The 16,530-nt window shown below is 36.1% G+C and overlaps 1 protein-coding gene across 4 annotated transcripts in view; it reads left to right on the top strand.

Moving 5' to 3' along the window:
- The window catches only part of COL25A1 (collagen type XXV alpha 1 chain), a 450,135-nt gene that overhangs the window by 289,426 nt on the left and 144,179 nt on the right, over nt 1-16,530 (top strand). For all 4 annotated transcript variants that reach the window (XM_034671874.1, XM_034671873.1, XM_034671875.1 and 1 more), the window contains exons 6-7: nt 6,110-6,136; nt 6,283-6,309. In XM_034671874.1, coding sequence (XP_034527765.1) covers nt 6,110-6,136; nt 6,283-6,309 — 54 coding nt within the window. The remainder of the gene's footprint in view (nt 1-6,109; nt 6,137-6,282; nt 6,310-16,530) is intronic.

Below are 16,530 nucleotides of genomic sequence, written 5' to 3' on the forward strand. Positions count from 1 at the left end.
TAAAAGCTTAGAAAATGAAACTTGCTGGTCTTCATAATTCTCTGGTAATGAAAATATGAATCAGAGAAAGGTTGTTATGTTTCAAAAATGAAAATGATCTACACTTTTCTGGGATAAAAATCATAATTCCATTCTTATTCCAGCAGCCCTGACTGCCAAGAATGTCCAGGGTTTGCCCTTTTTCCATTTTTTTTAAATTTCCAGCAGAATTTAATTTCATTTTCATGATTGCCATCTTTAAAAAAATCATTCCCCCTTTAGCTTTTGCCATTCAAAGTAGGCAACATTTACAGTTCTAGTGAATGAAAGTTCTTAATTGGGATATCCAGGCTCCATGAATATGTGTCTTTTCCAGCTATATTTCGATTACTTTTATGCAGAATGAAATCCAGCATTTTACTGAATCTCAATTATTGCTCCTCTCATTCATAATGCTTTTACTTTGGTTTTATAATTTAATCGAAATAGGTAATAGAGCATGGAAAAAGATCTAAAATCTTAGTTACTTGGATAGAAATAGATTTGGGGAGACTGAAATTGGTTTAGGCCAAGAGCCACATTAAAGGCTTGGTACAAACAGAAGAATTGTTGCCATAAATTCTGAATTTGAAGTCATTTGAAGAGGGGCTAATTTGAAGTTTGCCATTGCTATTTATAAATACTTTGGTAGTAAATTAATAACACTCTAACAATACTCTAAAAGAAACGTTCGAACTACTGAGTAAGAACACTAATAATAAAAGCTTTGTTAGCACTTTTAAAATTTATGTAATTAGGGCTAATAAGATAAAACTAATTAGAAATAACCATTTCAAATATTCTTATTTATTTATTTAAATGGACATTATAAAAGATTTGACTCCAACCTACTGGGCCAGGCCAGAAGGACAAGAATCCTAAAAGAAGCCTTACATAGAGAGTCATAAATAATGACTCACTATTCCCTTATTTATGACCACTAATTTTACCGTATTTACTTACATTGACCTCAACCTTGTTTTAGCAATAAAGTTTTATTTTCAAATAGTTACCAATGAGTCACTGGTCCTGATACCTGAATAATAAATATGTCCACTAATTATTAAATTGTTAACTTGGTGCAGTTGGAAGCAACAAAATGCCATGGTAAACTACACTGTAATTCAAATATTCATTAATTTTAATTGTTGCCTATCCTTTAGTTAATATCAATCTAGAGACAAAATAGCTAAAACAGTGACTCAGCTTTAATTTTAAAAGTTAATAATCAAAGAAACCTTTCTTTCATTTGTAATATTTTGACCTAAAAGAAAGCCATGGCTCCCAAATTTTGAAATACTGTCTGTGTTCACTAAGGTCATCCACGTTTTTCTTCAAATTCAATCCATATTTGCAGTGAAGAGGATCCAATTCAGAAAGAAGAGTGGGATTTCAGTCAGAGCAGAAGAAAACACCTGCCATTAATCCCAAGAGCACAAGTGGGGTCTGGAGTGTCCGAAGCAGCCGCCACAGCTGTGAATGGAGGTTGACCTCAGCTTCGGCTCTGTCTTGAGCTGGCAGGTGCCAGGACGCCATTCTGTCTGCTCAGAAACATCCCCTTTTGAAGCAGCAGTATTTTATTGCTCAATTGTGAATGCAAATTTTTATGTGTTCGTGAATTAAGGATCCTTGCTTATGGCAAGCTGTCTAAAGAGGTCTAGTTTTCATATGTGGCTTTGGCATTAGTTATTGGACTTTGGGGGAAAAAAGTCATTTCTGCTCCCCACTGTAAAATTGTTTTAGAAAAGCTTTGACCTCTGGGGCGCCTGGGTGGCACAGGGGTTGAGCGTCTGCCTTCAGCTCAGGGCGTGATCCCGGAGTTGTGGGATCGAGCCCCACATCAGGCTCTTCCACCATGAGCCTGCTTCTTCCTCTCCCATTCCCCCTGCCTGTGTTCCCTCTCTCGCTGGCTGTCTCTCTGTCTCTGTTGAATAAATAAATAAAATCTTTAAAAAAAAAAAAAAGAAAAGCTTTGACCTCAAACATGCCATATAACCTAATAAAGTGCCATTAGAGGACTGGTACAATGAGAGGTTTGGCCTCTGAAATCTCACCAGCAAAAACAAACTAAACTTTGAAGAGAAGACACTTTTGGAGGGAAAGGGGTGGGGGAATGGATGGGCTCCATAGTGACTGTAAGTAACTTTATAGTAGTTGGGTTTCTAGGGGAGTTTTTCTTAATGTTAGTATTGGGAAGTGTTTAACTGTGGCACTAGACTATTAAGCTTTCCCAAAACAGACCATTCAGGTTTTCCTAAATCAGCTTCTCCTACCATATCTTCCACCACGGCCTAGAACATTGCCAAACTCTATATAGGCATTTGACAAATGTATATAAAAATCAAAATAGACTTAAATAACATGCTATTTAAGGTTTTATTTATTTATTCATGAGAGACAGAGATAGAGGCAGAGAGAGAAGCAGACTCCCCATGGAGCAGGGAACCCAGTGTGGGACTTGATCCCAGGACCCTGGGATCATGACCTGAGCCGAAGGCAGACGCTTCACCAACTGAGCCACCCGGGTGCCCCAAATAACATGCTATTTAAATCAAGACTAGAATCTCCATTGTATTTCTTAAACTTGATGGTAGGTATCCTCTCACTCGTTTTGGGGGTTTCCTTTGCCCCACCAAAAACAAAGCCCTACTTATAGTGCATTAGAGAACGTTTTATGTGTGTTAAAAATGACCAAATAAATTGATTGAACTTAATTTTACAGAGGTAGACACACAGTCTATACCAATTACTCACTACTTGATTCACTGAAAACATTAATAAAATATTAAACTTTAACTGAAAACATAAAGAAAATAATTTCCTTGATTTCCCTTTGTTTTAATGGCAAAATTATTTTTGATATAAGAGAACAAGGATTTGTTTAGTTGATTCCATTATCTTAGCTCTCCCCACCCCCAACCCTCCACAATTATTCTTTCTCTTATTTTGAACTTAAGATCTTGGGATCACTACCCAGGATACTGGGAAATGTAATTGGGAGGCATTTCAGAAGGCATCTGTTGAAGGAAGGCACATAGTAGTCATTCTTTATGAGAATCTAGTTCTAGACCTGTGTCCCAACACTTCTCATCCTAACTTAGTCACACAGACTAGGTTAAAGTCCTAGCTAACTCACTTGCAAGAGACCTAACCTTGATAATCTTTGAGCTTTATTTTTGGCATCTATAAAAGGAATATCATAATACTCTCTTCATTGGATTGGGACAAGGTTAAACACAGTAACAGGTGAAAGTTCTTTGTTGATTGTAAAATATAGAAACTACAAGACATGATATTATTGTTATTATTAAGTTCATGATAACCTCACAGCTGTTACCAGAAGTGTCACAAGTGAGAGTAGGAATTTAGTATAGTTCCTCTGTAGTGGATACTTAACAGGAGATATTTGAGTAGACAGAGTTTTCCCACATTTCCACCTGAAGTGACATTGCAAGGACTTAGGAAGGAGTACTTTGCCAGAACCTTGGCTGTGCTTCTAGTCTAGACTTACACTTGTCTTCCAGCCCTACTAAAGGTGAAAATGAGAGATTGAAGGTAACTCTGAAATGTTCTAATTCCTCAAGTAGGCTGAACCCTGAAACATGATTTCATCTTTAAGAACTAGGGGGAAAAAAGCATTGATGCCTCTAGAATTAGTATGTCTTGCTGGCATTTTTGTTCAAGATAAAGAAAATCTCAATGTGGCTTAAGAATGGACAGCTGCTCAACAAAGTAGAAAATCCTAAGAAGAGCCACATCTATATGGTTATCTGATTTATGACAAAGATAACACTGTACTACAATGGGGGAAAGATTCATTTACAAGCAGTGGTATTGGTTTAATTTGATATCCACATAGGAGAAAAAAAGGATCTTGACTTTGACCCACATCATGCACAAAATCAGACACAAATTCTGATCTGAGCATAAAAAATAAAGTAATAAAGCCTCTATTTTTTATTTTATTTTTTTATCGTTGATTTTTTTTCCTTCAATTTGGCACCATGCCATCCTAAACAATATACGTTTAACATACAGTGTTACATTTATTTTAGGTGTACAATATAGTGAGTTGACAATTCTATACATTACTCAGTGCTCATCATGATAAATGTACTTTTAATCCCCATCACCTATTTCACCCATCCCCCCACCAACCACCAACCTCTGCTCTGGCAACCACCAGTTTGTTCTCTATAGTTAAGCGTCTGCTCTTTCGTCTCTTTTTTTCTTTTTTTGTTTTGTTTCTTAAATATTACATATGAGTAAAATCATATGGTATTTGTCTTTCTCTAACATATTTTGCTTAGCATCATACCCTCTAGATCCATCTATGTTATCACAAATGGCAAGATTTCATTTTTTTATGGCTTGGTGATATTCTGTCATATGTATGTATACACTATATCTTTTATTTATTTTAATTTAAAAAACTTAATTCCAGTGTATTAACATACAGTGTTATATTAGTTTCAAAAGCTTTTAGCTATTAGAATAAACATAGAAGAACCTCTTTATGACCTTGGAGTAAGGAAAGACTTCTTAAGGGAAATACAAAAAAAGATAAAGAGAAAAAAATGTTAAATGGAGTTTAATTAAAAGTAAGAACTTCTGGGGCGCCTGGGTGGCACAGCGGTTAAGCGTCTGCCTTCAGCTCAGGGCGTGATCCTGGTGTTATGGGATCGAGCCCCACATCAGGCTCCTCCACTATGAGCCTGCTTCTTCCTCTCCCACTCCCCCTGCTTGTGTTCCCTCTCCCGTTGGCTGTCTCTATCTCTGTCGAATAAATAAAAATAAAATAAATAAAATAAAAAAAAAACCCAGTTAAGAGAATATAAACACAATACACAACGTGGGAGAATATATTTGCAAAAAATAACTGATAGAAAACTCTTATTCAGAATAATGTAAAGTACCCTCACACCTCTCTCTTGATGTGTGTAGATATTATAATATGTAAAGAACTCTAGTAAGTCTAAAGGACAACTCAATAAGAAAAGGGCAAAAGACGTGAATAGACACCTTGTGGGTGAAGATGCAAAATGAACAACACATGCATTAAAAGGAGTTCACCTAATTAATCATTGGAGAAATACAAACTAAAATAGTGTGAAAATACTACACCTCCCACCAGAATGTGTAAAACAAGAAAGGTTGGAAAATACCAAGTATGGGTGATGATATAGGGGAACTGAAATTCTTGTACACTGGTGATGGGAGTGTTAATTGTTAGAACCATACTGGAAGACTCTCTGTCATTACCTACTAAAACTGAACCTGTTAGGTATTTTCTATAACTAGATTTACACCCAACAGAAATGCATACAGTTTTTAATCTAAAGACATAAACTAGGATATTTATAGCAGCACTCTTTTCAGTAGTGAAAACCCAGAAACTCCTAGAAACAAATGGCCATCAACCAAGTAGGATAAACAAATAAATTCTGGTTTATTCATATGATGAAATATCATAAAGCAGTAAGAACAAACGATCTATAGCTACACAAAAATTATGCATACATTTTACACATATTGAGCAAAGGAGGTCAGATGCATACTGGTATGATTTCATTTCTGTAAAGTACAAAAACAGACAAACTGTTTTGTCAGAGGTCAGAAATAGTAGTCACTGTTGGTTGAGAGTAATGACAAGAAAATGTCACCACAGGCCGTTCTTGGTTTCCTTAGCTGGGTTCTACTTGCATAGGTATGTTTAGCTTGTGAAAATTTATCCAGCATATTATATACTTATGACATGTGGCCTTTGTGCACTTTGTGTGTGTGTGTGTGTGTGTGTGTGTAGTATAACAGTATATAAACTACATACTATGGTACAGTACCATATTTTACGGGTATCTGGCATATACCATACTATATATACCATTACACTATATATATATATGTATTATACCAGTTTCACATTCTAACCATCTTACAATTATAGTTTAGAACCCAAAATTCCTTGATAAACCTCATTGATAGGTATACCACTTTACCCTTGCATGAATCTTACATCTAACTAGCTGATCTATTCAAGCTACAATTTTTTAAATTTATTAAAAATTTTTTTCTTTCTTTTTCTTTTTTTTAGGGCCCTCCAGGTCCAAAAGGTGATAAGGTAAGAAAATGTGTAGCAGAAACAAATTAAGTTAGTGGAAATCTATTGGTATGATCTATGCTATGTGATATTTCGGTCTTTTTAATGAGCGTCACATACAGACTTTATGCTAAAACTATCTATCGTCTCATCTTCCTACTCTACAGGGAGAACAAGGTGATCAGGGACCTCGGGTAAGTTGTATTCTTCCAATCCTGGGCAGAAAATTGGCTTTCAGCTCCAAACTTATTGAATTAAAGTGGCCCTGGCTTTATAACTGCCTTTGTGTCATGGTTTAGTAAGAGCTGGCAGAAAATACCATACCACTTGTAAGTGAAATAGCCTTAATAATAATTAATGGGTATCTCCTGTAGCATTGCTTTAACTTGAGACCTGTAAATAGGACACTGTGCAATAATTCTCCCTACTGATGAAGGACCAGAATCACCACTAAAAAGTCAATAATAACCACCATTCCGATGGCTATTGGGTCCTTCAGATTTGCACGCATCGTTTTGCAGTATAGAGGCCATTTGGATTCCTGTTGAATTTGGCCTTTTTCTGCAGTTAAACTTTATGTGCTATTGCATAAATATGTTATATTATAGATGAAAATATTAATGCATTTTATATTTTTTATTCTTCATCATAAACCTGAATAATACTTATTTGAATTTCTTATTTTTTATAGATTTTTAAGCAGATAAAAGGTGTAATATAATTTAGCGTTCCAGGGAGGAGGGTCATTCTTTTATTCTTCTCAACTGTGGCTCTTTTAACCATTATAACACACTGGTGAATGCTTTGTTGTTACCTTGGTAGTGCCAAGTCCTCAGCTTCACATCTGTGCCTTATTACCCGAATGTTCAGACATACTGTTCCAATGATGCAGTGGCTCCGTTCAGACATACCTCGCAATTTTCTCATGTCACTGTGCACAAAAGCGAGTATTTGGTTGAAGAGTCATTTTTTACAGTGGAAAAGCACATGTAAAACTTTCAGGTTGAAAACCGACACTGTAGTTTTTTTGTAAAATGCATTGTGTGTACTTAATTATTGAATTCACTTATACTGCAGTAGGGTTTTATTGCAAAAGATGCCGTTGATGCAAACCTGAAAAATTTGTAGTTTCATCTCTTCATGTTTATTAAACTAGGTAAACGGTGTGCTATGATTTGTTTTCCTTTCCATTCTTCAGCCATTTCTTTATATAAAAATAATGACCATGCCTCAGAGCATTTCGTTTCTCATGGCAGTTATTCTAGCTGATGACTAACTTCAAGCTAAAAGCTCATGTTAATGGTCAAGGAGATTAAACATCATGATATCTGTCATGGATGTGAATGGAATAAAATTCTCATAACCTTAAATGATTAGAGTATAGCCACTTGCCCTGTATGTGTTGATTATTTCACATGGCATGTCTCCATGTATTGAGTATCATTTCTTTCTACACGAAATATCAAAATCACTCAACTTGCCCTTTCCAGGTAAGGGGGAAACTGTTTCCATTCTGAGAAATCTTCTTTTGGCAAAGGAAGTGAAGGGGTGGTTCACAGCTTAGCTGTCATCAGTATGCACGCAGTCCTCATTTTCAAAAAGGTGTGTTGGCTTTCATCGTTCCAAAAAGTGATGATTGATTATAAAGCCAGGCCAAATTTTCAGGATGAAACCTGAAACCATGTGAAATTCACCTGGTTTCATGTTGCATTGCAAACTAACACTTGGACCAGGTTCCTTGCAAGTTTGGCCAAAGTTCATGAACTACTTTGACGAACCCAGACTGCCTTCCATACAGATTTCAGCCAGTTTTCACACTGACTGAGGCCAAGTTTCACACGATTCAGGGCCCCTTTAGCATTTCAGGTGGAAAGTGGCAAAAATTGATCCTATTTTCCCCAGGATTTTGCTTTTTGTTGAAGGAATTTGGATTGATTTTATTATGCAGGGTGAATCTTCATGGGTGAAAATCTAAAATGTCCTGGGAAGTATATGTGAAAAAAAGAGAACCCACCAAATTGCCTGTCTTTTCTCAGATTCCTAATTTAGAAACAAGGCAGGTCACATGTAGCGCTCTCTGAAAAATAAACCTTACTTTCTAGTAAGAAAGTATTAGGTACTTATTAGGAAATTTATCATATCCAGATAGTAAAATGAAGGGTTTATATTTCCAGAGAAATCAAAAGTAAGTTAAAACTGGAAAAGCCCTCAGTTTTAATGAGAATTCACTTTACTCACATCATCTGTAGGCACAGTATTCCAGCTAATGCTCATGGAGACTCTCTTTTCTAAAATGGTGGGTAGTAAGGAGGGCACGTATTGCATGGTGCACTGGGTGTTATACGCAACTAATGAAGCATCAAACTTTACATCAGAATCAGGGGATGTACTGTATGGTGATTAACATAATATAATAAAATAAAATTAATTGTAAAAAAAATAAATAAAATGTAGATCTTTGTACTTGAATACCCTGCCCATTTTTATCCTATCATAATTTTTGAATTCAACTTTTTACCATTTGTTTCAAGGAACTTATTTCTTTCCATAATTAGCAATATGACCCTCCATCATTTCAGTTCTTTGTTAGCTTACCTGTTGTTACAGGATTTCCACTGTTTCCTTAAATATGGGCTCCATTTTTTTTTTCTTTTTGGCTTCCCAAGCATCAAACAGGAATATATTAAGCCATATTATGTGATTCAAAGCAGGAAAGTATTGAAGATAATATAGACATTAAGAAGGTGAAACTATTTTGAAACACTTGTACATATATTTAGCAATATGCATTTAACTTCTGTTATCTTCAAGATACCATGCTTAATACTGCAGAAACTATAAATGGATCCACTTTCTCTCTCCTCTACTACCACCAAACTCAACCTACTATCATTTCATCTTCTTGACTACTGTGGCAGCCTTCCAAGTAATCATGCTTCACTCTTTACCCTGTATAATCCATTTTTTACACAGCAGCCAGAGAGATCATTTTATATTGTAAATCAGATCATGTTACTCCTTGTTTTAAACCTTAAGATGAAATCCAAACCACTTATCTTGGCCTTCATGAACCTTCAAGATCTGGCCCTTGCCTAACTCTCTAACCTCATGTCACGCCACTCTTCTCTTCCCCTCACTGTGCTCCAGCCACATTGTCCTCTATGCGTACTTCAAACACATCATACTGGCTCCCAACTGGATGATTTTCTATTAGCCATCTTCTGGTGATTGGGTTCTTCTTATGACTGATATTTCACCTCAAATACCTCCCTGGGGAGAACTTCCCCAAACTTGCAATCTAAATCTGAGATTCTCCTATTTTGTGTATTTATTTACTTGCTTGTTATCTGTAAAACATGCTCTACCATTTACATAAACTCTATGAGAGCAAGGGTTTGGTCTATCTTGTTCATACCACCGTCAGCTAAAACAGTTAGGACTCAATAAATATTTGTTGAATGTTAAAATAAAATATCATTACATCATTACTGCCCTCAAGTTGCTAATAATCTCATGGGTGCCTGAATAAGAAAACTATGTGGTCGTGTTAAATGCCTTAAATAACAATACCAAGAGATGCTAGATAAGTGAACATTCTTCCATTTTAAATAATCATTGAACACTGTGGAAGTGGTGACACTTGAGCTAGGACTTGATAAATGGATAATCTTTAGAAAAGAAGAGGAAGAGAAAGACATTACACATTCCAGAAAGAAGAAATAATACAAACGGTATTATACAAGTGGGAAAAGGCAGGATTCATTTAAGGGCAATAATATTTCTTATTTGCCAAGGATATAAGTTAAATATAGAAAAATTACATCATATAGGCTGAAATTTTTTATTGAAGTTGTGTTATGGAGCATTTTGAATGTTTAAGTGTGATAGGCAGAAGGGAGACATTGAAGATTTTTTAGTACATTATTTGATGTATATTACCACTAGACTCTTTGGTATTATTACCAAATGTTCTTTATGAAAATCTACTTGATGATAGTATTTCATATGGAGTGGAATTGGAAGAGACTTGAAAGGAGACCAGAAACTGTCAGTCACCCCGGACAAGGTCATAAGAACCTGGTCTATAAGGATAATGACCAGTCCTCAGTGGAGAAGTGAGTAGAGAGGATAGGCTGGCTCAGTCTGAAACATTGGGTATCTTTGGAGGTAAGGGGCCACACTCAGTGGAAAGTTCAGTGTCAGAATGAGAAGCTCAGCATTGAGGAGGGGCTTTGTTGGTGAGCCAAAGAAGAAATTTCAAAGGAGTCACCAAAATATGGGAGAGATCTCCATGTTTTTGATGGGGCCTGCCATATGAGTTTATTTTTCTCATATAATGAGAAGTTTGGAGAAGGTAGTTATGGTATGATTATATAATCCAATGATATAACTGTGACGTTTCTGTCAATCTCTTGGCCTTTTCTTTATGATTGTAAGAAGACTGCTTCAAGTCCAACCATCACATCTGTATCAGCAGGGAGAATCAAGGGAGAGGAGTCTGTATCAAGAAAACAAAAATTTTCTCATGAATTTCATAGTAGACTTCAGCTCACGTCTCATTAGCCAGACCGTGTCACATAGTTATTTCACAGCTGGAAGTGAACCAAAGAGATTGGGGTTGAAAGGAAAGTTGGGTCATCTTGTAACCAAATCAATGTGATTTCCCTCCTTGGTAAGTTACAGATAGCAACTACACCAAGTGGAGTTGTCACATAAAGGAAACTTTATTTGGAGCAAATAAGGAGATCACAAGGAATAACTTCCAAAGCTATGACTCCCTGAGCAGGGGTGAGTGGGTTCCTTTTATTTAGGGTTGGGTTGAATATTCAGAAAGGAGAGATTTGCCATCACATTTAAAGGTGGGCATAAGGTGGCACAGGCGTACTGGGAAAACATGACTTTACATGCATCGTACATTATATTAATGAAGCTTGTGCTCCTCCCTGGGAAGAGACATTAACATTATACAGAGGCAGAGGTAACTATTGGACAAGGGGAAGGGGCTGTGGGAATCCTCTAAGAGTTAGTGTAAATTGGATGGGATCTTGGACTCATTATCTCTCCAAGGCCTTGCTTGAATGCAGGGCCTTGCCTGTTCATATGCTGGAACCATATCAGTTGACCTTGAGTCTAGGCTTCTGTGGAGACTGCTAGTGGATCTGTTAGTGGGGTCTGAAAAGACACAATAGCTGATTAGGGGGAAATGGTTCTCTGAAAAACAAGCTTTAAACTTTCTGCTAGTTTCAACTTCATTAACCCTCTGGGGAATGGTTTCAATCTCACCGATAGGATTTGCCACAAGTGCCAAGCAAAAACTTCAGACAAAGAGGGAAAACCAGGGATGACACTAGTAGAGGAGAAATTAGTAAGAAAGCGTCTTGAAGGAGAGGATGGGAGGTGAATTCAATCCATATTGGATTTACATTCAAGAGCTGTGATCATTGGTGAAGTGGCCAGGGTCAAGTTTAAAAAAAAAAATGCAGTCAGGGAATGAAATAGGAAGATACTGAGGTGAAAATTCAGCACAAATCTTTTATTGCATGTAGGGGCTGATGTTGAGAAAGGGCATAAGGATAGGGCTGAAGTTTCTGGCTTGATAAATTGGTCAAAAGACAGTCGGAAGTATAAGTAAGTTAAATTTTAGGTGTGTTGAATTTGTGATCTGGATGAATTCTTTCGCTGGAATAACATAACAAATGATTGGAAGCATGAGACTGGGAATCTGAGATGGTATCATAACTGTTCCATAGCTGGACTGTCCCAGAGTGAAAATTCAAATTGTGGAAGTGGAAAAATGGTGCATGAATGAGTGAAGTGAGAATCACTTTAGAAATATCCACCTTTAGGGAGTGGAACAAAGAAGAGAAGTCAGAAAAGAGAGTGAGCATTTATTCAAAGGCAAAACCAGGACACTACAAAATTTGAACACTAAAGGAGGAACTACTTTAAAAAAAAAAAAAGGTGGCAAACAAAATGCTCTTAATAAAAGGAAAGCCATAGGGGTGAGTTCTATAAAAAGCCTATGGTTTTAATGTTCTGGTGCCATGAGATATTAAGGGAGTAGATTTTGTTAAGCAGTGGAAGTCAGTTTGCAAGAAGTTACAAGGTAAATGGGAGGAAAGTTGACTATCTTTGAATACTGTTGATGGCATATGTCTTAATGCAGAAGGAAGTGGGCTAACTTTTTTGGCATGAGCTTTCTGTCAGTATACATTGAACCAATTTTGAGCTTACAATTTTATGTTTAATATAGCAACCATAGATATCATTCGGTTTTATTATACAAGACACTGAGCATTAAATTTCCACAGATGAATGCATCCTGACGTTAGAATTGCACTTTCTTCCTTGTTTCCTGGAGGGATGTCGTCATAGATTTGCCATTAATCTTCAGTGCATTTGTGCAAATGTCTGTACTTTAGCAGTTAGGACTTCGGGCTGTATGGTGGGGATGGTGCTTTTTCTGTGATGTCAGTCACCAAGCCTGCACTCCATTTCATCCTCATAAGTTTGTGTTACAGAGTTCTGAGGCTACGACTGTACCCTGTACTCAAGCAGAGGTTGGAGACCTGCTGTCAGAGGGTTGTAGGGGCATTTCTAGGCCGAGCACACATTGGACCAGGAAGTAACACCTCACACATCATAATTATAATTACTGAGTCTTACAACTTGCCGAACATCTTCCTATATAAGTTGCACATATCATCTTCAAGCCTTACTGCAGTTCAGCAAGATAGAATATGGGGAAGAAAAGTAGGAAAAGTGCATGCAGTGGGGTGAGGTGAATATATCCACGTGGGCTGGGATCAGACTGGACTGGGACCAAATTCTAACTCTACCACTATCTGCCCCTATGGGTATGGCAGGGATCAAATAAAATAACATATGAAAAAATCTATAACAAGTCCTTGACAGATCATAGCTGACCATTTTCTCCATATTGCATATGAAGAATCTGGGGTGAAGTAACTTGCCCAAGTTTACATAATTTGTGATGGTAGGAAAATGAATTCACACCCAGCTCTCTCAGCCCTTAGTTTATACCTTTCGCAGTGGGTCAGGCTGCTCCCCTATCAAGAAGATAGTTGTTACAATCATCAACCTCAATCTAAAACAACAGGGATGACAAAAATGCCTGTGGCTCAAATAATAACACCAATAATAATGATAAGCAATTTTATTGATCTCTTAAAATACACTAGCCATTCTATGAAGACATACCTTATTTCAACAATCCTATGAAATAGTTGTTTTCATTATTTCCACTTAACAGATGAAGAAACCAAGATTTAGAAAGTTTAAATATTTTGTCCACAATAACAGAGCCAGTCAGTGGCAGAGCCAGGAGTTGAGGCTAGGTACTTCCAGATTACATTTTCCATATATTTTCTCATTTTTCCTCAAAAGTAACTCCGTGAGTTAGTAGCACAAATAATAATATGACCGTTTTTAAAAGATTTATTTATTTATTTTAGAGAGAGAGTGAGAGTGAGGGCAGAGGCAGAGAGAAAGGGAGAGAGAGAATCTCACACAGATGCCCCGCTGAATGTGGAGCCCTACTCGAGGCTTGATCTCACCGCCCACGAGATCACGACCTGAGCTGAAACCAAGAGTCGAACACTTAACTGACTAAACCACCCAGACACCCCATAATTTGACCTTTTTTTTTTTTTCTGATGAGGATTGAGCTCAAGCAGGTTAAATGACTTCTACAAATTCTTATACACGCATCTACCAAAAGACAATGCTAGGAGTCAAACCCAGATTTCAAGTTCTGCTCGCTTTCCATGATAGCAAATTACCTTCAGGTGGCCGGTAAGACCTTTTCAACTTTAAAGTTCCATGCCTCTGTGAATAAGAGTGAAAAATCTGGGGAACACAAGTGCAAATAGGAGTATCTTTTTCTTTGCAATCGTGATAGGCTCAGTCTTTACAATTCATGCACTCTTGACCCTCCAGAAAACAAATGAGTGAATGCCCCATAGTTATACCCAGGAACCTCATGTAACAGGAGGGGGCAGGGAACTGCTGGTCCCCATCCAAGGGACATAAGAATACCCAGTTACCTTACTATAATACAATTTTTCTTTTCAACTTGATGGCACTAGTTTGAAAATTATAGTATAATATCAAGATCCCAGTATATTAGCTATTTTTTAGTGATTTTTTTTCTTTAGGATAGATAACCAGATGAATAAAGTCTGTTTTCTGCTCTTCATAATGCTATGTTTACGTGTTCTACAAGGTATTTTGATTCTGCTTTTATTCTGAGCCTCTTTGCAAAAGATTGCTTTATATTTCTTCATCATAGAACCTGAATGTCAAGTGTAAAAGACTCAAGACTTTCAAGGCTTTTCCTGTTGTTGTTTGCACCCATTACTACTACTACCATTGTTCTTCAAAAAGGACTTCTTGTTTGCCCAGTTCTTAAGGGCCGCTGCCCTTGTCATGAACCACAGCCCTGGGAATCACAATGGTACTCGAGGCTTTGATAATGGCTCATATTTCTTTTCCCTATCTTAGTGACTTAAAAACATATTTCTAAAAATAAGCAAAACTGTTTTAATGTTTAATACTGTCTTTTTAAATTAGGGTACTATGTTGCTATGAAATTGTGGCAAGTTTATCAATCAAACTTAGGCAATAAAATGAACAAACATCATGAAGTTATCTTTTGACTATACATTAATCTTCTAATCAGTCAGCTACCATCACCTTGCCAAATAACACAGGCCTGATACGTAAAAGATTTAGTGGTTATTGGTCTTAACATCATCAGCCAACAGCTGGTTTTAAATGAGTCCTGGGCTCTCACAGTTTCAGTAAGCCACCCAGGAGCTCCGCTTAACTATTTTCATAAAATTCTTTCTCTTCCCCGTGTATTCAAGTAAATTTTCATAACAGCTGGGACTACGCAAAACTGATAGCATCTTAAAAACATCTTTGGCAAGACAGATTAAGTTCCAGAAAAAGAAAGCATTTAGAAGTTTATTTTATTATCTTAACCTTTGTTGACTTGAATGATTAAACAGATTCTTTGGCTCTGCTAAAACATTTAGGCCTGGATATTAATTTGATGTCCTTATTTACTTAACCCTTGCCTTTCTCTTCAGCCCTAATGAATACACTACTCATTTGGTACTGAATGTATTGCCTGTGAAAAGGGAAGGGATATAACACAATGGAAAGAAATAAATTGTGAGAAAATTATTTTAATGCTTTCCAGATTCAGCAGAAGTTGGCATGGAAACAGCAAGCTCGTTAAGATTTACAAACGTTCTTGTTGTATTTTTTATAATCAGAGTTCTCTTTTGAGTGTTCTCTGTCATACTTTGAACCACTAAGAACTCGTATTGAATTAAACCTAAAACATTTGTAAATGTGTCCTGATGTGGGTCAATTTTAAAAAGTAAGTTATTTTTGCAAACGATTGTTGATATGTAGACAATATTTCCCTTGGAATTCAGTGTTGTAAATTATATCTCAGTTATTGGTTGTACAGCTGAGCTCATCAAATAAGAAAAAGAAAACACTTTAGGTCTTGTATATTTTTGTCTAATGTAAAAAATTGTATAAGTAAACCTATAAATATAGTAATCCAGTAGGGTAAACTTTTATACAAAATATTTGGAAGTAAAAGTGAGCAATTTGCAAACCCTTATATTAAAACAACAACAAAGTAATGGAAAGCTTCAGATTTGAGTCTTTAACTGAAAATTCTGTTAATGACCACGGGTGTATTAAAATTGACTAAAAATCCATCCTAAACATATCCTCTGACAAGGAATTCTGGAAAATGATTCCAACCATTTTAAATAGCCATTGGGTTTTCTTTCAATGTTTTTAATGTACTGACCTTCACAATAAAATAATTATTCATTCCATTTTATGAAGTAAAGGGAAGATTTAATTTGTCCCCAGTCTTCTACTCATTGCTTAAATAAACTGCAGTAGTTTCCTTTTACTTTTGTATATGATTTATTTATACATGATTTATTGAAAGGATATATACTTTTCAACCTTTTCAGGCCAATGTACACCATTTCACATTTTTCTTAAAAATGAATGGAATGAAAGTTTTCAGATGGAAAAGGATACATGCATATATATTTAATATTATTCCATTTATATTTTTGTTTGAATTTTTATAAATGCTTACAGGTATTTTCTAAATAATTTAAATAATTCCTTGATACATTCATGATCTATCAAATACAAAACTATACATATTTTATTCTTTTTTATTGTGAATTTAAGCAAATAAATTTTCACATGAATTCAAATATTATAAGAGTCTTATGTTTATTAATCCATATAGTATGAAGCTATGGTTTGCATTAATGCCTGCAACTGAAGCATATAATAAAATGTGGAGGGAAAGATAGATTTGGGGTTGGTGACTTTCAATGTTAGAT

This window comes from Ailuropoda melanoleuca, chromosome 11 (genome assembly GCF_002007445.2).
Source record: "Ailuropoda melanoleuca isolate Jingjing chromosome 11, ASM200744v2, whole genome shotgun sequence".
In the NCBI taxonomy this organism is placed as follows: Eukaryota; Metazoa; Chordata; class Mammalia; order Carnivora; family Ursidae; genus Ailuropoda; species Ailuropoda melanoleuca.